Here is a 22,635-nt window from a genome sequence, read left to right as displayed (position 1 = left end):
ATACAAATATAATTATCAATCCAACTTTGTTCTGTACAATTTAAAGTGTCTGAAAACATCAAGGATCGGATTCAAGACTTTCTAGCTTTCCGTCCCACTTTTTTTTTCTTTTTCTAATCCTACTGATTGATTTTTTTTTAGTTTCTAATTTCTGGTTTAAATCGTTCCAGGAATTAATGTGAATAATTAGAACTTAAATTTCGCTCATATTACATACAAGAAATTTGTTATTGCATGTGGCTCGGAAAGACAAGTCCAACTGATTGTCTTGCCTTTTCGGTATCACATAGACGTAAGTTAAAAATAAGATCGAGATGTTCGATTCTTTTGTCAGATTGGGAAAAGCTATTTCTCTGATTGTTTTGTGAATATTTGAAAATAATTTTCACTAGCAGAAAATCATTATTAAATCTACGCAATACGAATGAATTATATTCAAAAGAATCGACATCTTATTCTTTTAATTTTGTGCAAATTACTAAATGATAATTTACTATAAAAATTACACGAAACTTTGTAAAAGTCATTATGCAAGTCTAAACACGAAAACGTATTTAAACATATCAAACTACCTTAAATCTCTCTAACAATTAAAAACTCGCAATTCTTAGCCTAGAAACAATTTTGTACGTTGATTGGTTTCCACAGTTTAACGTAGTGAATAAAATCATTATTATGTAGAATAATACAAAAAAATATATACTCTATTGCAAAAGGCACGACTGCAAAAAAAATGTTTCGTTTTGTGTCTTGAGGCGCAGAGCGTATTTGATATTCTATTAGACACACATTTAGACTAGATATTTTTGGCAGGGTTGCCAGAACAAATTTTAATTAAAAGAAAATTAAAAATTGTGCTTAACCTCTCGATTATATTTTGATATTTTCAAAATACTTGTACATTTTCCCAAATTGAAAGCGTTTCATTCAGATTGCGCTTAAATCAAAAGTGTAATAAAAAAGTAAATTTCTTTTTATGAGAATATAAAAATGGTCTGGTAACCCCAACAGGAAGTATTTATTCACAGTTTTATGGCGGCAGTAATTTAAAACAAGACTATAGCCAATAAAAAAATCATTCGTCCGAATTAATTGATCCGCAAGAATAAAAGATTTTTCGAAAAAAATTGCAGACGCGTGCTAAAATCTGCCGACTTAATGTCATAATCAAATATCGTTAGTAGCTAACTCTAGAAACAAAATTTAAAGTCATTTTTCGATTCCAGATGCGCAAAGCAAAAACCTGAGACGAATTTACTGTATTTTCTGCATCTGGAGAAAAAGGGAAATTCGTCTATTTTTTCTAAAGTCGCTAAATTTTGATAGTGATCTATTACACCTCTGGGCAATGACAACCGATAACGGAAGATCACTAGTTATTTGTTGCTAACTATAAATTCCGAACCTACGCCTCAATCATATTTTTCTTCTTTGAAAGCTAGATCAATTGCACAGCTTACGTCTTTTACGATAAAAGCTGGTTTACACAAACCTTCCTCTACAGGCAGAAAATCTCGAGGACAATGTTCGGCGATAACGTCTGAATCTCGTTGATGGACTCCAGTTTCTACTAAAATACTGATGCAGGCTTTTGCGCTTGGACCTTCGATATTTTTTCCTAAGAGACTCTCCAGAGTTTTGGTTTTCGTTCCCTTGCCTTTCGTATAACGCGCCAAGTATTTGTCATATAAATTTGCACCATATATGTCCGTGTTGATATTGTCTCTGAAGCAAAATTATTTTTAATTAACTCCAATTCCAATATTCCAAAGAATTTAAAATGTTATTTACCAAATTTGTTCAGATTTCACAGAAATTTCTAGGATTTCAGAAAGATTTCACCATAATTTTTCAGTTTTCGCAAAGAATTTGGAAAAATTTCAGAAAGATTAAAAATATTTCAGAAAAATTCCAAAGATTTTACAGAAAATCCAAAGATTACTAAGATTTCACAAAGTTTTTTAGGATTTCTGAAAAAGTTTTCTCATTATTACACTTTATTGTATTTTACTAGCAGAAAATGTACGCGTGCGAAGCGCGCATTGCCTTATCTGGATTTTTATCTCCCAACATTAAAAATACAAACATTTTAAAAATCCATTATCAAACCAATTTTTAAATATTAAGTTTTAAATATTTTTGAAACAATAGTTAATAATTTAGAATTGAAAACGTTTGATATTAAAAAAAATATATTAAACGATTTCGAATTGAAAATGTTCCAATTCAAACAATTATAAATCAGGTTAAATTTGACATGAAAGGATAATATTTGGAACAGAATGATAAAGAAATGAACTTGTTTATTTTTAAATAAGAGCATTTAAAATTAGATAATTAAAATCGAAGCATATGAAAACAAAGGTTCTCAAATTGAAAAATTGCAGAATATAATTTTGAAAATTTGATAATTTTATTAGAAAAAAGTTAAAGTTGTGTGTTTTCCAATTCAAAGCACATCAAAATATCAAAAATAAAATTTTTTCACAATTAGCTACAGAAAAAGCTTATAAGTGAAAAATTGGGTTTTGCGAGCTTTCGGCGCTAACTATGATTTTTTACGGTTTTTGTTTCTAATACATGATATACTATTTTCTACTGAAAATTAAATTTTTACACACTATTTTACAACAATTTATTACTGGTTTTAGCAATTTTCTCTTAGAATATTATATAGTTGCGATTTTTTTTCTCAAAAATCTTAAACATATTTTCAACTTTTCATTCAGAGAGACGGAACAATCAATCAAATTTAACAGAAATAATTGTTTGAACTATCTATTGTATTTATAATGATATTCTCTTAAAGCTAGAAAGTTAAAGTTTTTCCACAAATTTTTCACTTTTCACTCAGAGCAAGAAAATAATAAATGAAATTCAGAAAAAATAATTGTTTAAACAAATGATTATTGTTAAATGTTTGTAACTATTTTCTATGTTAATGCTAAATTGTTGCAGTTTTTTCTGCAATTGTTTACTTTTTGTCCACTTTTCATTTAGTGAGACAATAGACAATAATTAATGCATGTCGAAAAACATAATTGATAAAACAACTTATTATTGTTTATAAATATCTTTTCTTAGGTAATTGTTAGAAAAAATAATAAATAAAAATTAAGGAGAGTCATTTTTTAATCAAACTTTTCCTTTTTTGCGAATATAATTTTTTGAAATAAAAAAGATTTTTGAAATATTCTTCGAATTTGATATATGGATTATATTAAATGTAAATTTTTCCGCAAGTAGTTACTATGAGACTTTTTCTTCAAATTAATATTAATATTTTTTATATATTCCCGATTAAAATGCCAAGAAAAAGATAAAATTTCCGAAAAACCGACAACTTTCTAGCATTACTCTAAGAGAAGATAAAATAATTATGTTCATTAATTTTAATTATCATCTCACTAAATTAAAAGTGGACAAAAAGTTAAAAATTTAAGAAAATTCATCATTTTTAGGTAGAATGTTGAACTACTTCATTAAAAATTCATTTTTTTCTTTTTTTGGTCGAAGGAAATTAAAAGGCCTTTAGTACTAACAGTTTTAAGAGAAATTATAATAATTTTAAAAGATATGTAGTTTTACAAATTTTGAAAAGATTTTAAGAAATTTGGAACAAAATGTTTTGAGACTTTTGAAAGGTATCAAGAAAATAAAAAACTTTTCTTAAGATTCCTAAAAAAATTTTCAATGCCATTTTAGTTAAAAAAATTAATTTAATTTTAAAAAATGTTTTTATTTATTTTAAATGCATCCCTTTAATGTAACTATTTCGTTGAAAATTTCATTAAATTCTTCGTCGAGAATCCATATTTTTTGTCGAAAATTCAACTATTCGGTTTAAAATTAAATTTTTGGTTAACATTTTAAATTGCAATCTGAAATCTTTAAACAATTTTTTTGAACTTTCTCAAGCATCTTAGGAAAATTTAAAATTAAAGAAACAAAGTAAGCTTAAAAAATAAATTGTATTAAAAAATCTTTATCAAAAATTGATCAAGAATGGCTTCTGCAGGTTATTTTATTTCGCACCCACTTGGGGTCGCCCTCTACAGTTTGATGCCCCTAGGCATTTGCTAAACCAGGAATGTCTATCTGAAACAGAACAGATAAAAACTGAAACTCACCCGATTGCATAGATAGTGTCGACGTTGTGATTGATCAAAATACTCCTTGCGTGATCTAGAATTTTGTGATTAGCATGATAATACGTAATTTCACTAGGTTTGCCAACCAGTGCAGTGTAAACAATGTCCTTCTCCGTAACTTTCTTGTACAAATTTTCGAGGCAATGTAGAAAAGCCCCGTGACCATATCTCGGAATCGGCGCCTCGGACACCCACAATAAATCCATATTGCAAGCTAAAACAGGAATGTGAGGATAAGGCATGGAAGGTAGCATCCCCGTAGGCATTCCGTTTGTCATCAAAAGGTCCACCATTAATTGTAAGGGTGTTTCCCAAGTTACAGGTTCGCTGAGCAGTACGAGACCTTCTATCCTTGGGAAATTCGGATCGACCGGACCACTTGTCGAGACTCTTCTGTCTTTATTAACGTAATCCAAGTTCGGAAAATTCTTGACTAAATCTTCTATCGTTACGGTTTTCTTGAAACCCAACTCTTGAGCTATTTCTTGAACCCTTCCTTGACCAGATACGAGGACTTGTTTGTCATGAAATTGACTAAACATTTTAAGGGGGGAATGGGCCATGACTACTTGATCCTCCGAGACTTCGATTCCTGTCCATTTTGTTAAATCTTCCGCTTTTTCACTTCGTAAGGCATTTCCACTATTTGTTACGAATACTGTGGGCACTCGAAATTTTCCGTCCGGACCTTTGAGGCGACTGAAGGATTCCTTGACGGGTGGTAAGACACTTTTTCCTCGAACTATCACACCATCAATGTCGAAGAGGAGGCCGAATTTTGGTTTATTGCTCAAGCACTACAGACAAAGGAGAGAATTCGTTAATAAAAAGATGTTTAAAAGTCATTACTGATTTTGTATGTGTATGCTAACTTTTTTAATAAATTCCATAACGTTTAGAACCTAATAAATTCAAAAAGAACTCTCACAAAAGTGATAAGCAAGTATCGTAAAGAGGTATCTAATAAAGTTCAGTGAATGCATAGATATAAGAATATTGTTCATGCTCTTGACAAAGTCAAAGTAAAAATACATCTTGCAGAAGGTGTATATGTATATTTTTACACTCTCTTCCGCCTTACTATATACGAACATGTACTAGAGGAATAGATCACAATCAATAAAATTCTTCACAACATGAAATAAAAGAAAAAGCAATAATTAACAATATACAATCAGCTATTCGATCACCAGAAATTTAAATGTTTCTTGCAAACAATTGTTGATTTAACTACTGCATACAATGTAGAAGTTGATTATAGAAACGATATAAAAAGCAGATTAGTTTTTATTTTTCAATTCATGTTTAGGAATTCACGAGTTGACAGTTGATACAATGGGGCAATTGATATAATAAAGATAACGAACTTTGGACAGTGAGACAAGCAGAGACAATTTTATGAGAGTGTGATTTCTATATTTAACTTCATCAAGAAATAAATATTACACACTAATATTACTAGACGAAAAAACGTCAAAAAACATGCAAGGAAAATGCTTGAAAACAACTCACTCTGGCTCCAAAAAATCTCGAGATTTCCGGCCGAACTAGAATTTGTAGGATCGCCATATCGTCGGCGATTGATAATTAGTGAATTTCAAACTTGAAACTTAAAACTATACTATGTACACTTTACTATTCACGAGTCATACGACCGTATACGACCCATTCGACATTATGCGATTTTATTAAGGTTATACGCACACACACTAACGTACTCAGCGAAACATATGTTTGAATTTTTTTTCGATTTCTGGAAGAGGTCGCTTTTATTATACAACTGCTACCAACGTGGCGATTGTGCCCGCTTATGCTTTTCTACCAAATTTTCATTACAAAGTCAAGTCAGCAAACCAGACAACTTTGATTTTATAAATATGTATTTAATTTAATTTGTATTTGTCGATTTCTACTCAGAAATCAATAACTTTGTTAAATAATTCCTTAGCATTTTCAATTACAATGTTGGCTAAAGTGAGCACACACTAATCGCGAAAACAAGCGCACCAGATTTGAAAAACTCTACATCAATTTTTAAGAAAAGTTTGTATTTTGGTATTTTGTGAGGGACATTTGTGAGTGGATTTTCTTTCACTGGGTTAAAAATATTCTCAAAATGGTAATTTTCTTAGTTTTATTTTAGCCTTTAAAACTTTTCATTGAAGTTTTGCCTTATTTGTTAAATTAAATTTGTAACATATAATCTATTGTTGTAAAAATCAATTTACAAGTCAATACAATTTTACGGAGAATAATTTGTCTTACAATATTGTATATTTATTTAAAAGTTTGTAAGAAAATATTGATTCATATTTGTGTACGCGCCTGCATGGACAAATCAGCTGATTACATACATATGACCCGCATGACAAACCATGACAATATAGGCAATTCATGTGCATCTGTCAGAAAACATTTCGTTCGAATGTCTCGATAATTACTTTGTTGCAAATTTTCTGAGTGTCGATTTGAATTATATTAAGTGCAAAAATGTTCATTAAACCGTTTAAAGTCAAATCAAACAATCAGTTGAAAGGATCTGAAAGGTACGTATGAAATATATTGCACGATAATTTAGTTTGTAGGTTATGTTGTTATTTATTCTTCCTGCATTTCCGCTTCTTAGACGTTACAGTATTTAAAATAGATTAAAAGAAAATAATTATTGCATTTTTATTTATCATTGTTTATTTATTATTGGTTTATTGGTCAAGGATTCAAATTGAGAGATTTAAATTACGTAAACATAACCTACAAACCAATTTTCAAAATTAAAAATTTTTTTCTTCTGTCAAAAAATAGCATATTGAAGTACGTTGAATATAAAAAATGGAGACACACTTTCTAAAAAAATATCAAAATTTTAGATTTTAGATTTGCTCCTATTTTCCTCTTTTTTAAAGAATTCTTTTATCTGTTATTTTCAAGAAACTTCCCATTTCTCGCTTTTTTAACAGAACCCAAATAAAAAATGCAACTATTTTTGGTTGCAAAGCCTACTATTTTGTCAAATTTAGCAAAAGATTCGCATTTTTGGTTGAAAATTCATCTTTTTTGTTTAATGTTCGTCTTTTTGAATACATGTTTTTGTTTTTTTTTCAGATTGAAAATTCTAATTTTTGGGTAGAAAATTTAAAGATTGTCTTGAAAATTTAACTGTTTTGTTTAAATGTTGTCTTTTTAGCTTCAAATTTCTATAAATTTGTTCAAATTTTCTTTTTTGTTGAATAAAAAAGTTTTCTTAGTTGCAAATTTGTATTTTTGGTTTGAAAATTAATTTCTTCACCTTTAAATGCACCTGTTTTGTGGAATTTAATGGTTGAAAATGCAATTGCCTGGCTGAATGTTTAAATACTTAGTTTGTTCTAAATTAATTTATTAAAAAATTTATTTAAAATTAATTTAATTTATCGGTTGAAAATTCATATATTTTGTTAAAAATTGGTCGTTTTTGTAAAAAATTCATTTTTTGTTACCAATTATTTTTAGGTTGAAATGTCAATTCTTTTGTAGAAAATTATTCTTTGTGGTGAATATTCATCTTTGTGGGTTAAAAAGGTAAATTTTTGGTAAAAATCCATCTCTTTTGTTTAAAAGTGCCAATATTTGGTTAAAAATTCTTATTTCTTGGTTGAAAATGAAATTTTTGGTAAAAAATTACTATTTTTAGGTTCAAATTTCAATTTTTTTGTAGAAAATTCGTCTTTCGTGACTAAGAAATTTTTCTTGGCTTAAAATTCGTTTTTTTTTTGTGAATATTCATCTTTGTAGGTTGAAAATTTAACTATTTGGTTAAAAATACAAATTTTTTGTTAAAAGTTAGTCTCTTTTGTTAAAAGTTTTGTTTTGCATGTTGAAAATTCAGGAAAATGACGGGTATCCGTGAACAGATCCAGGAAATCTGGTGTTATAAATTTAAATCAGAAATCTTTATTTCCTGCCTAAAATTGTTATTATTATTATTAACTTTATTATAAAATTATACGAATCAATGGTAAAACCGTGTGATGAGTTGAACGCCGTCGATTTATTACCAGTCAATAAGAAACTGGAAAATCTTCGAAATTTTATAACCAAGACATGGCTTCTACTAATGCCAGCATAAAAGTCAAACTCCGAGAAATTTCTTATGATATTTTTTTCTTCCTTAATGCTGCTATTTGTTTGTCGATAAGCTGTTTATTTATAAATAAGGTATTTGTGAGAAATAATTTTTTTTCTAATAAATTTCCGATCGCATAATGGCCCAAGTTTTTATACAGGTCCGGTGCAGTAGAAGAAAAAAAACGCCTTTCATTTCTCAGTATATTCCTGCATACAAAAAAATTTGTCACGGTCATCGAAATAAAAAAGTCCGAACTCTTAAAGTTTACATTTTTTGCATTTGAAAAACGAAAATCAAAGCTGATTTCAATTGAAAGTACTCAAAGTAGAACTCTTTTGGATTTTAAACTTTAAAAATTGAAGCTTCAGAAATTATTAATTCAAACGTTTAATAATTTACCCGTAACAATTTGGACAGTTGAAAGATTTCTTGTTTAACAATATAAATCTGCGTTATCATTTTCAAATTGTTAAAATACTAAGGCTTTCAAGTCGGAATAGTTTAATTTTTAATGTTCAAGTATGTAAATCGTTAAGTTTTTAACAGATTCAAAATCGTCTTGAAAAATTAATTTTTCGGTCTTTCTCGGTCTCAACAATTTCTAGCCGTTTCCTGGATCAGCTGCAAGGGTAAAAAATTCAAAAAGGTCAAAACATGCATTATTCCGATAAACAGTTTTCATGTTTTTGTGAAAATCAACATATTTAGTTTTTCTGACAAATTTTAAATTAAAGGTCTTTTTCTTTTCTTCACATTTTACTTTTCGTTCATGTTCGTATTTATTTGAATAATTTTTGTACTATTTTTAATCAAAACATGTCAAATGGAAGGTTTATCAAATCATTTTTTTAAATTTTGTTATATTTTCGTATGTTTTGTTTAGAGGGATCATTAATTTTAAGGGAAAATATTTCATTTTAAACACTTTTTCACAAGTTTAAGAACATCTTATTACAAAATAAAACAAATATTAATTCAAATAATAATAACAATTTGATACTACAATTAACTTTAATAATGCCATTTTATCAATATATACTACCGGCAAAAATTATGGAACACCCTGGTTTTTGTTAGTATGCATAAAATCAGCTAATTTTGATAATATCACAAATTGCATTTTTTTGGGTCAAAGGAAGATGTAGGATATAACATTTCTGCGACCACTTATACCATTTTTCAGAAATATGACGAAAAAAGTCTAAATAAGACAATTTTCTTGGCCTTATTTTGAAGGTAAATGTCCGTAGAAATTAATCGAAGTTTTGACAAAACTGTGTTGATTTTTGATTTGATTCTGCAAATATAATTGAACTTAGAACAAAAAACTCGCAATGATTTCCAAACATTCGTCATGTTTTAAATTTTGGTTCAGAGGTAATAAATGTTTCCTTTTTCTGATACACATGATATTTTGACGTTTCAGTCCAAGATATATTTTAAAAAACTTATCCGAAACCGTCCCTCGTGGTAAAATCATACGAATCTTAATAAAAGAACAATAATTTTCTAAACTTTTCTAGTATATTTCATTAGTTTTTTATACTAATAATGAATGGTGAAAAATCATCGTATTTCCCCTATTTTCAGAGCGTTTTTGGCTGTGAGTGTATATCCTCTAGACTGTTAATATCGAATATTTGTTGTGTTCGTTCTTAACTTTGTTTGGTATTATTATTATTATTATTATTATTGAGAGATTAAACGATTTAATGTATGAAAATGGATTTAAAAATGATTTTGTTTTATAGGAGAAAGATTTGTGAAGAAATATTGCAAGCGTTTCCAAAATTGAAAGAAGAAGAAGTGCAGAGTTTGTTAAAAAAGAAGGAGGCAATTACTGTTATGAAAATTGTGACCCACAACGGTAACGTTGTGAAGGTTTATTGCACAGCGAAAGTGCCGATGTTTCTGTATTTTGATTTGCCAACTTTTCGTGGCTTTCTTCCCACGGTTTATACATTATGGCAGCATCCAGATTTAATGTACAGTTTTACTACTCGTTCGATGGTAATTCCAAAATTATCCAGCGGCGCAGACTTAATGATTCCTGGACTGGTCTTGGATGGTCCGGCGACACCTTATTCGTTTGGAAAAATGAAAAAGGGATCGCCGGTTTGCATTAATACTGACGATAATAAGGTCAACGTAAATAAAAATTTAATCAATTTAATTTTAATGACATGTGATGCATTATTTAAAAATTAATTTGTATGCAGGCTCCTTTTGCAGTTGGACTTACATCTCTTTCCAGTGAAGACATGTACATGTCTGGAGGTCGTGGGAAGTGCGTAGAAATTTTCCACGTGATTGGGGACTCTCTGTGCCAGTTACCAGATAAACCTTTGACGAGGCCGGATTTGGGAAGCGCGAAAAATTCTTTAGAAACATCGAATGACTCGATAACTGAGGAATTAGAAGAAGAAACTCTTGATGTACAAGTAGCAGATTCGATTAAAAATTCAGAGAAACCGTTAGATAGTGATGATTCCTTGATGACATTGCCTACAAATGTTGATAATTTACAAATAGAGAGGAGGGATAGTCCTCTAGAGGTAGAAGTTCTTTATTTCTGATTTGTAAAAAAATATCGGGGTTGGTACACAATCCTAATTTCGAAATTCCCTGACTTTTCCCTGACCAATTTTTCATTTTTCCTAAATGTTATAAATTTTGATCTTAAATATGCATGCAGCCTTACACCCAGGAGATTAATAATTTTTTAAAAAAGAAATCCATGCAGTTTCAACCAATTGGTTAAATTTTCTAACAAACAGGTGAATTTTCACTGAATTATATGAGTTTTCAAACAAGTTGTTGAGTTTTTAACTCAAAAAGATACATTTTCTAGTCAAAAAAATATATTTTGAACAAAAAAGAGAATAATTAAATGTTCAGGTAAAAAATGAATTTTTAACCACGAACGGTAATAAAGAAAGAAATTATTCCAAAATGTTGAATTTCCAAGCCAAAAAGACGAATTTTCTTTAAAATAATTGAGTTTTGAACTCAAAAATATGGATTTTTAACAACAAAGTTAATTTCCAATAAAATTTTTGAATTTTAAAGCCAAAAAAAACGAATTTTGTACAAAAAGTTTCAGTTTTTAACAACAACAAAAAAATATATTGTACCAAAATTGTTGCATTTCCAACTAGCAAGAATAAAGATTAAACGAGTTTTGAACCTAATAGCGGATTTTTCAACTAAAAAATATTAACTTTCAACAAAAATGTAATAGTTACATTTTCAGTTAAAAAACTTGAAAGATTTTACTTTTAAATAAAAATTAGTTGAAATTATCCTAAAAAAGAGTAATTTTCAAGAAAGTAGTTAAATTTTCAACCGAAAAAGTTGATTTTCTACCAAAACAGATGAATTTTTAACAAAGACGCATTAATTTTCAACAAAATAGTTCATCTTCTTAAACAACGAAATTAATGTTCAACTAAAAATATGAATTTTCAATAACAAAAAGGAGAATTTTCAACAAAATAGTTAAATTTCCGACAAAAAAATGTTTTTTAACTAAATTGAAGAATCATCAACAAAAAAAAAATGAATTTTAAGCAAAATACTTCTATTTTGAAGTGCATGTCGGCATTTTCGACCTCAAAATATAAGTTATTTACGAAAAATGTAAATATTTACTATTTCAATTAAAAAGGGATTTATGAATTGTATGACTAAAACAGTTGAATTCAACAAAATGTGACAAATTTGCAACAATTAAGTTGAATCATCAACTAAAACAGATTATTTTTCAACCAAACAGTTTCATTTTTAGTCAAAGATTTTTTAATTTTTACGATAGGAGATGAATTTTTAAACCAAAATGACAATTTTTCAACAAAAGAGTGGAATTTGTAACTAAGAAATACTCTTTAATCAATCAATAAAAAAAAAATGTTATCCAAAATTTTGAATTTTCATGATAAAAAGGCGATTTTTCTACAAAACAGTTGCAAACCCAGAGTATACATTTTCAACAAAAAATATATTTTCAATAAAAGAGTTAAATTTTCAATCAAGAAATATCCTTCAGTCAATAATGAAAAAAATCACCCAAACACTTAAATTTTCAAATCGAAAATATTAATTTCCAAGGAAAAAGTTCATTTTTAACAAAAGAGTTGAATCTGTAACCAAGAAAGATTCTTCAGTAAATATAAAAAATAATCCAAAATGCTGAATTTGCATACCAAAAAGATAAATTTTCTACAAATCAGTTGAATTTTCAAAACGAAAATATTAATTTTTAACCATGAAAGATTCTTCTGCCAGTAAACAAATTTTAATCCGAAGCGTCGATTTTGCAGGACAAGAAGTCGATTTTTCTACAAAGCAATTTAAATTTTAACCAAAAAGAATTACCTTTAAAAGAAATTGTTGAGATTTCCCGGACTCTTTCTGGTTTTTCCTGAATATATGCATTAAATTGTTCTTCTTTATTTTCTTCATTCAGGAAAATTTCAACAAAAATTTGGAAGATGAAGAAAGTGTACATATAAAAGAACCAGAACCGTTGGACCCGACTCAGGAAATGGACAAGTTGTTAGAATATTGTTTTCTAAAAGCCTGTAAAACATCAATAAAAAAAGGAGACTTGCCGATGATCACTTCAACCTTCTTCAAAAATCATGTAATGGCTGTATGCCCTCCAGGACGGAGTTTAGATATTAAGAAATCGAGTTATAAAAAGTTATCGGTCTTTTTATCTAAAATGAAAGAGAGGGGTCTTGTGGATACTTCAGTTTTGAAAGGCGTCGAATCTCTCTTGGCAATTAAGGTGACAGTTTTTTATCTGACTTTATTTTGTTATTTTCAGTTTAATTTCTATTTATTTATAAAAGTCAAATTTCATATTCTTTTTAGTCAAATCATCCTCTACTCCATGATCTTGTAATAAATGAAGAAGCTATTCCTGTAGAGCCTGTTACATCAAATGCCCCAGTTATTGCAGAATATTATAAAGTGACTTCTCATGTTTTACCCTTGCTTTCGAAATTTGGATACGAGTACGTATTTTAAGCAATTCTTTTTTTATGGTAAATGATAAAGCCAGGCGAGAAATATTCCGCGGGAGATTATTTCCCTGAATTTATAATTCGCGCCTTCTTTTAATTTTTTAAAGTTTCCAATTAGAAAGCATTTAATTTTAAAAGTGTTTAGAATAATTGAACTTTCAAGGTTCTGAAATTTTTAACGGGGAAAATGACAGTGATTTTGTTGGCAGAAATCAAATTTTTTATTTAAAAATCTATCCAGTCGTTCTGAATATAAATTGGTACTACATGATATTATACTTATTCATTATATATTTATCTTCTTTAAAATTTCTGTAATATTAATGTAAAAATATATTTTTTAATTCCCGATTCTAAAACAATTCATATTTTAGGTCATAAAACTAATTTTCTTCTTGAATTAATTTTTAGATTAATTCTGGGATGTTTTGAATTTTGAATTTCACAATATAGCAGTTTCAAATTTAAATAATTATACAAAATCCAGGAATATTCTGACATTAAATAATTCAAAATTTCGAATTGAAAAGCTTAAAATTGTACAATTTCGAAAAATGGAGTCATATTACAGCAATCTTGTTTTGTATTTTTATTTTCAATTTAATATCTTAAAATTGTCCGATTTTTTGTCAGAGATTTTATCAAATAAATAATTTCAAATCGAAAAATATATGATTGGAAAGGTTTAAGAATTAATAATGATTCAAAAGGTATAATCATTTCTATAACTTTAAAAATGTAGATGGTTACAATTGCAGTGTTCAAATCATAGGTTTTAATTTTTCAATTAAATTTAAATTGGTTAAATTTTAGAAAAATGGGTATAATCAAAAGCTTTGATTTTGAAAGATTCAATAATTTAGTTTTCAATATTAAATTGATAAAACTTAGTCGCTTTGAATGATTTTATTTTTAGCGCTTCGACTTAGAATTTATGCAATTTATCTGTTTTTTAAAATTAAATTGTCCAAAATCGTATCCAAAATATTTAAAACATAATGTTAAAAAATTGGTTTAATAATGGATTTTTAAATTTGCATATTTTCCATCTTCTGAAATAAAAATCCAGAGACGTGAACACGCAATCTGGGCGCATGCATTACGCATCTCTGTATTTTCGTGTTACTAGACACAATTTATTTATCCTACTCATTATATAATTTAAAGTCAATCGGTTTCTTGCAAAAAGATTTGCTGATGCTTATCGATTTACGCAATTGATTATATATGTGAAAAAACTGTGGGTTTCGCAAAGAGAGTTAATTTTTTTCTAAACCGGAGAGAAGTCGCGAATATTTACTGGGAGAGCCGGGAGAATGTCGCGAGATGAAAATCTAAAAAATAGTGGCCATCCTGATGATGGAAGTTTCTTAAAATAAAAATGACAAAAAGGTTTGATTGAAATGCTTTAACATTAAAATGGGAACTATTGCAGGAAGGGCGATATAATGAAACGGGCAGATATCAGAAAATGTTTCTTCGACTACGTTAAGAAAGAAAATCTTCAAGATGGCAAGTGAGTATTTTTTAAATCTATCTAATATGAGTAATTAGTTTCAAGAGTATTTTTAAATGAAGATAATTTTTACAGAATACTAAAGATAAATCCACAGCTCGCTGGTATTTTGAAAACAAAGGAGAGTCAAGAAACATTAACGATGGAAGACGGGATAAATAAATTTATTGGGAAAATGACTCATACACATGGTGTCACAGTTGGTGGAAATACCTTGTTTTTTACTGGCAAATTGGAACCGATTGAAATCACGGTTACTTCACGTGCAAATAATAAAAAGGTAAATATTGAAAACTTGATTTATTTGTTTAAAGTTATAACAATTGAAAGCATATAGGTAAAGAGTACTTTTAATTATTTGAAATTCTTGCAGGTTACTCTGGTAAACAATTTGGAAATGTTTGGTATAAAGATGGAAGAGTTTAGTAAAGAATGTCAAGGAATTGGAGCTAGTGCTACTATAACAGATATTCCTGGCAAAAAGACGCCCAGTGTTTTGGTTCAAGGGAATCAAGTTTTATACGTTTTCAAACTTTTGACAGGTACGAATAAAAAACTTGAAAAATTTCTAATTTTTCATAATATTGTATGAGCAGGGTGGCCGTTTTAATCAAATAAAAAATTCCCGGTTATTTACCAGTTCGCCAACATTTTTCAAGGTCAATGATATTTGAAAAATCGAATTCTAAAGCTAACAATTTTTCAATTTGAAGTAATAAAAGCTGAGCTGCAAATGAATGCAATGAAAGTGGAACTCTTAAATTTATACTTTCAAAATTGAAATTTAAAAGTTTTTTAACTCAATAATTTTGCATTCAAATCTAGTACAAATGCCCAATAATTTACACGTATAAAATGAAAGCTATTAACACTTTTCAGCTGAACAATTTTAAATTAAATGTAGTTAAGCTGCCAAATTAAAATTTTTTTAACTATTATAAATTCTAGAGTTCAAAGATTCAGATTTAGTTCCAAAAATATAAATACGCGTTATCATTTTCAATGCTCCAAATTGAAGAATCAATCAATGAATTAAAAATTTTTCAAAATTATATAATTTAAAACAATTTAAGCTAGAAACATTAAAAATTGAACGATACAATTTTTTTATAAACTAAAGACTGCTTAAAATAAAAGTCAAATTATTTTTCATTTAATTAGCTTAAAAATCCTTAAAATGCTTCGAAAATTTATTTCAAAATCTTGAAACATCTACATGTTGTTTTACATTAGTTCAAAATTTTAATTATTTTTGAAAATTTTTCAGAATTTCTAAACATCTTTTAAAATGATTCGAATTTTTCGTACATTTTTTTTTAATTCTGCCAAATAAAAAAAAATTTCCTACAAAAATTCTTCTGAAGCCTTTCAAAATTCTTCGATTTAATTATTTCAGATAATTTTCAATTTAAAATTAATTTTGAATTTTTTCTAAACTTCTAATTATCTCTTCAGATTACCTGAAAAATTTCAAAGAATAATATGTATTCAATTGTTATTATACATCAAAATTCAACAATTTTACTTACAAATAAAATTTTTTTGAATATAAAAATAAAAATTGTAGCGTTCAAAGTTCAGTTTTTAATATTTAATTTAGTTATTTCTAAATATTAAGTAATTGTTATTTTTCTTAATTCAAAGTTTCAAATTGAATGGTTTAAAAATAGAATATTTTACACTGAAATCATATTTCAAATTTAATAAAAGCTTTTAATTATGAAAATATTATTATGAAGTTATTCAAAAATTGAAAATAGTTGATAAAGTTTCAACAGGTCGTTTACATTTGTTTGACTAATAAGACTTTCCAATTGAAACAGTTTAATTATTAACGTTAGAGACTGGAAATTCTAAAATTGTGAACTGATTCCGAATCGATTTGTAAAATCAATTATTGTTCATTTTTTAAATCCTAAAGTACAGTTATATTTTTAAAATCATTCATTTATATTCACAGTTGATCAACTAAAAATGTTTAGATTCAAACTCTTTGATTTCCAACGCTTCTAAGTTTTAATTGCTTAAATCTTTAAAAATGCATTTTAAAATTCTTTAAATTAATATGTACGCTTGATAATTAAAATCTTAAATCAACAAATTTTTAAAGTGGAAGATTTTCGAAATATGCATTCTAAACTGACTGATATCATAATTGAAAAAATAACAATTTAACGAATTAATTTAAAAAACGGTTTGCATCACAGTTGTACATATTTTTTTTCTAAAAATTGGTCAAATTCCCGATCAAAAATCATATTCACTGTCATTCCCGGTTTCATAAAATGCCGGGTCAGTTTTTGGTTTCCCGCTCCAGCGGTCATCCTGTATGGGTATGATTTAATTTTTACCTGAAATAGTCAAAGAAAAATATATTCAAAATAGTGAAAATTTTTTTTATCATTAAGTTCTTGTCTTTTTATATTGTTTTCAGAGAAGTACCAAATTAATAAAAACCACATCAAGGGATTGGAGTTTGCGCCGAAAAAAAGAAAATGAATTATTGAAGGAAAAGAAGGTGAAGCAGAAGTTTTTTAAAGGAAACAATGCTCCAAGGTATTATTCGCCAAAGGAATATGAAGTGATTGTGAATTCCCGTGATCGTTTACTAATTGACAAAAATGTGTGTAAAGTGATGACAGTGATAAAATCACTTCTTGTGGATACTTTATTTCGAAACTTGTAAGTTGTGGAAGTAAAATTTAAATCATGAAATCGGTGATTTTTCTACTAGTAATATCCTGATCCAATGAAGGTATTTAATTACATATTTCTCTAGTTTTTGTAATTTTACGTTTTACTCTTTATTTAATTTAATTTGTACGTATTCGAAATTGGAATCTTTAAAATTAAAATCGTCAAATTAAAACCAAAATTAAATAGCTTCCGAGATAAATTATGAAATTGTTCTATTTGTTTCTTTAAATTATTTATAGCAAGCTTAAAGCTAACAATTCTTCCGTTTAATAAGTTTGATAAATTGTTCTATTTTTTTAACTTAAAATATCACATTTTAAGAATGGTAAACTGAAATTCAAGACATTAGAAAACAAGACACTTTAAAAGAGAGTCTTTTTAAAAAGACCAATTTCAAATATTTCCTGAACGATTTATTTTATAATTTTGTAGGTTTGAAGGGCATCGTCGACAGCGAAGAAAACGCTAATGGTTGAATATTCGGAAGCAGGAGAAATGAGATTTTAAACAAAAATAGGGGAATAAATTGATTAAAATAAAATTGAAACTATTAAAATTCTTAATATTTCAAGTGAAACTATTGCAGTTTCAAAAAAATAGATATAGTTTCAACCAAATAATAATATTTAATTTTTAACCACAGACACAAATTTCCATCCAAGAAGATTAATTTTCTACGAAAAAAGTTGAATTTTTGACAAAAGAGATCAATTTTCAACTAAAATAATAAATTAGTTTAATTTTAACTATGTAAAATTAAAATTTTATGTTATAGTATTGACTATGTAAATAATTATATTTGATGTCATTTCTTTTTTGTCTACTGATCTTATATAAATATTTTTTTTTGCGTCAGAAATGGTGAATTCTCATCGAAAATGTCAAGAAAGAAAACAAATTTCAACCAAATTGTTAAATTTTCGAACCAAAAAGACGAATTTTTTAGAAATAATTTCAATTTCCAATAAAAATATTAATTTTCAACTAATAAGGACTTAATTTTGTTATTCTCGGAGAACAATAATTTTTTAATCTTTTTTTTTACACTATAATTTTTTTTCAGCTGACATTAAAAAAAGAGGGTCTTAGCATCTGAAAACTTTTAACTGATAAACATATTTTATCATCAAATTCCAAATCTAAGGAAAAACAAAGAAAGTATGTTTTTAAATAGTCATTTTTCTGGTTTTCAAATTATTTCTTTATATCGTACTTACAAATTTTTTTAACAACTCAGGGTTCTGTATTGAAAATAATACATGTGGATACATTACTGTTTTTGGACAAAAAATTGAACTATTCCAATTAAAGATTCTTCATATAATTTGAATATTTATCTCTTTGGCTGAAAATATAACTTTTTTCTTGGAAATTGGTCTTGTTTAATAGAAAATTCCTCTATATACTGTTTAAAATTCAACTTTTAGGTTAAAAATGTACATTTTTGTGATAAATTGATATTTTTCGGTAGAAAATTGGAGTTTTTTGTATAAAATTAGTCTTTTTGGCTTGAAAATTCAACAATTTTATTGAAATGTTTGTTATTTCTTGACTGAAAAATCGTTTCGAAAATTAAACTTCTTTGGCACTGTTTTATTCCCACTTGATTTTAATGAGTTAACAATGTTACTAATATCAATTAGTGACTAATTTCTAGGTATGAATCAGCTATTTTTGAATTAATAATCTTTTTTGGTTGAAAATTAGTCTTTTTGTTATAAATTTAACTTTTTTTAAGTTAAAAATGCAACTGTTTGATTCTCTGATTTTAAAATTAAGAATGTCCAGATATTAATGTTAAAAATTAAACCGTTTCAATTGGAAGGTCTTACTCGTTAAACAAATATAAACGCCCGATCGAAACTTTATAAACTATTTTCAATTTTTAAATAACTTAAAGACTTGAAATTGGTAAAAAATGTAACAGAACAAAATTTACATATTTGATAATGAAAATGTTTTTGTTATGGATTCAACTATTTCGTTGAAAATTCTTCTTTTTTGTATGATATCAACTATTTTTTATTAAAAAACAAAATTTTATTTTTTATTTAAATATCAACTATTAAATTTATCGTTGAAAATGTGTCTTTTTGGGTTGAAAACAGTCATAGTTAAAATATGAACTACTTTGTTAAACATTCATCATAATTTTAATTGAAAATTGATATTGTTGATTGCAAATTCGTTTTTATTGTTGTTGAAAATCAATTTTTCATCTCAAAATGTAACGATTCAACTTGAAAATTTAACTTCATTTATTTTGTTGAAAATTAATTTTTTATATGAAAATTTAACTATTTAACTTTTTGGTTAAAAATTTATCTTTTAAGGAGAAAATTCATGTACTTTGTTGAAAATTCTTATTTTTTGGCAGAAAATTAATATTATTGGTTGAAAATTCATCTTTTTGATCGAAAATTCCATTGTTTCAGTTAAAGATTTATCATTTGACCTTTTTCGCGTAAAAATCGACTATTCCAGTTTAAAATTCAACTATTTTGTTGAAAATTCGTTTTTACTTTTGGTTGAAAATTAATTTTTGGTTGGAAATTCAACTATTTGGTTGAAAATTGTTCTTTTTTAGTTGAAAATTCAACTATATGTAGAAAAATTCATCTATTTTGTTGAAAATTCAGCTGCTTTACTTGAAATGTTAGGAACTTGAAGCATTTAACATTGAATTTAATATATCTTTAAATTTTCGAATGTTTCTGAAACTTTGGTCTTATAAAAAGTTACCTTGTCTTATGTCCCTAGTAAATTCCAGGTTTGCACCACTGTGTGATGGTTTGAGGTAATGACAGGCTCAATAAAGTTTGTTAATATAATTTATTGTATATCGAGGTTTCAACATGGAAAAGTACAAATATTGCAATATAGGGCCCGTGAGCTCTCCTCGGGAGGGAGGGAGGGAGGGAAGGAAGGTTTTTGTTAGTCGGACATAATAAATGTTACAGGAAGGAGAGACGACGCACGAGCAGGAGACAGGCTCCTTAACGCTGGAATGCATAATAATTTTACAGACTGAAAAAACAGTATCATAAAGATCGAACCAAACGATTGTTGTCGTCTTTTATCCAGCGGGGATGCACGCAGAAACGTCTCTGACGATAAAAGGAAGGACCCCTCCCATCCACGACCCCCGCATATATTTAATACTCGTTTTTTTTTTCTTTTTCTTTTTGTTAATCTCTGAGCACGCGCGCATTGCTTGACGATTGTTTTTTCTAATCGGCAATGCGCACGTGCTTATTGTGACAATATTTAACTACGGTGCTCCGTCAGTGTAGCACGCATGAGCGCAGTCGATCCTCAAAATGCAATCACCATCCCCTAAAATTGAGCAAGAAGAAGTCACTTTTCCTCTTTTTACACTATTTATACCAAATTTTCAAGAAATTTGGAACTAGAAACGAATGAGAAATTCAAGAAAAGAATTCTTTCCTTTCCTCTTTGTAAATTTCTTTAAATATAAATTTCCTTGTAAAATATTTTTTTTATTTTTTTATTTTTAATCGACTGCACTCAGTGCGTCTTACATTCTGCAGAGAAGGAGTTACGCTCTCTTTTTTTTCTCTTTCCCCCCGGAACTTGATTTCACGGCTGTTGTCACAACTGTTCCTCTCTTTCTCTCTCGCACTATCTCTCGTATTTTTTTGCGCTTGGAATTTTCATAGTTTTATGCAACACATAATGCGACTAGGTAGTACAGGTTAATTAATAGTTAATATCATTAGTTATACAATAATAACATATGACTAGACAATGCAAGATAATAATTATATCGTAAATAGTAATAATCATGGATCGCAATTTATATCAACAATGTGATGACGGGTTCATGTATGAATGTAGGTACGTTTGTTTCCTCTGCAGCTGTTTTTTTTTTATTTTACAGAGGTCGATTTGTCTTTGGTTGGTGTTCTGCGCGCGTGGATTTTTTTAAGGGTCTGTGTTTTTTTATTGTGTGCGTGTCTATCAGTTTAAGGTCCCTCAAGGAATTTAGAGTTTCAGGCAAAAAAAACGTCGGATTTCTAATCATTTTATTTTTCTTTTTCAGATCGAACTCCGACGTTTTCGAGAACTGGAACCAGGTCTAAAATACGAAAAAAAAATATATATCTCTCTGACGGTTTTCTCCACCTCTGCGTATTTGTGTGTGAAATTTGGAGTGTTGTGTAATGTCAGAGTGAAATAGGTATTAATAATTATTTGTTAATACACCAGTTGTTTTTATAGTTTCGGCCTCTATTCCAAGCAGATCCAGAATTTGAATTCTGAATCAAGGATACTCAAAACCTTGCAATTCCTAGGCGGGACGCGAAACCCTTGATTTGTCCTCGGATATCTACCCTCGCATCAAGAGAAAAAAATCTATTGGGGCCAAATAAAATTTATTTGCGACAAATAAATATTTATTTACGAACCTAATACGAAATTTTTCTCAAAAACGTTCCTTAAAGCTGCCTTTGGGCACCGCTGATCTTATGATCAGAATTCTTCATTTTTAAAATGAAGACCGTCGATAGATTGTCGGTAGTCTAAACAAATCTGACGTTCTCCGACGTCGAAATTGCATTTTGCAATAGCAAAAGGACTTTAAATTTAGCTTCTGGACGATCCTTTTCATTTTTTTTCTAGTAATTACTGTACATTCGCTACCCTTCCCAAACCCTTGATATATGCACCTATACGCTCTTAAATTTTTTCCGCTTGGCGAAATATGGAAAATCGGTTACAAGTTATTTTATATATCACACTCGTCGTACAATATCTATTATTTTGTGCAAACCTGACCAAGTAGCATTTCGGATGGAAGAAGAACTTTTTCCAGTGGCTGATACTCACTCTCATTTCCCAAAAAAAAAATTTTCTGGGAATAGGAGCGACTTTAAGGAAGCAAAATTACGACCCCTTTTTTGGGTCCATCGCCACTGAAATTTCGCAAGTGCGTGCGTGGAATCGCTAAAAGAAAAAGTACTGGAAGCACGCTCAAATATTTCATACAAACAAGTGCCACAAATTTCAGAAAAACTGAAGTACAAGTGCGCTGTTTTTGTTTTTCTTTTCGAAGAAAAAAAGTCGTTGAGAAAAAACAATATACATTGGAAAAGGAAAGACGCAGCTCTGGACTTT

The 22,635-nt window shown here is 28.2% G+C and overlaps 2 protein-coding genes across 4 annotated transcripts in view; one reads left to right on the top strand and one right to left on the bottom strand.

Moving 5' to 3' along the window:
* The window catches only part of LOC117174055 (haloacid dehalogenase-like hydrolase domain-containing 5), an 18,781-nt gene extending 12,919 nt beyond the window's left edge, over positions 1-5,862 (bottom strand). Inside the window, exons 1-3 of one of the 3 annotated variants that reach the window (XM_033362710.1) lie at positions 5,664-5,862; positions 4,131-4,948; positions 1,493-1,725 (exon numbers count right to left, since the gene is read on the bottom strand). In XM_033362710.1, coding sequence (XP_033218601.1) covers positions 1,493-1,725; positions 4,131-4,948; positions 5,664-5,720 — 1,108 coding nt within the window. In that variant the 5' untranslated portion in view covers positions 5,721-5,862. Of the gene's footprint in view, positions 1-84; positions 1,726-4,130; positions 4,949-5,023; positions 5,129-5,663 lie in introns of those variants that run through there. The other 2 variants (XM_033362709.1, XM_033362711.1) reach the window with 2 other exon arrangements.
* A 628-nt stretch (positions 5,863-6,490) lies between these two features.
* On the top strand, positions 6,491-17,514 carry LOC117175083 (eukaryotic translation initiation factor 2D). The gene is made up of 9 exons (XM_033364627.1): positions 6,491-6,697; positions 10,008-10,398; positions 10,476-10,811; positions 12,722-13,045; positions 13,132-13,274; positions 14,719-14,799; positions 14,875-15,079; positions 15,173-15,341; positions 17,234-17,514. The coding sequence occupies exons 1-9, from the start codon at positions 6,642-6,644 to the stop codon at positions 17,296-17,298; spliced, it is 1,770 nt and encodes a 589-aa protein (XP_033220518.1). The 5' UTR covers positions 6,491-6,641; the 3' UTR covers positions 17,299-17,514.
* The last annotated feature ends 5,121 nt before the right edge of the window (positions 17,515-22,635 follow it).

This window comes from Belonocnema kinseyi, chromosome 6, assembly GCF_010883055.1.
Source record: "Belonocnema kinseyi isolate 2016_QV_RU_SX_M_011 chromosome 6, B_treatae_v1, whole genome shotgun sequence".
Classification (NCBI taxonomy): domain Eukaryota; kingdom Metazoa; phylum Arthropoda; class Insecta; order Hymenoptera; family Cynipidae; genus Belonocnema; species Belonocnema kinseyi.
Note: the sequence above shows the minus strand (reverse complement) of the source record. Positions and strands in the feature narration are given on the sequence as shown.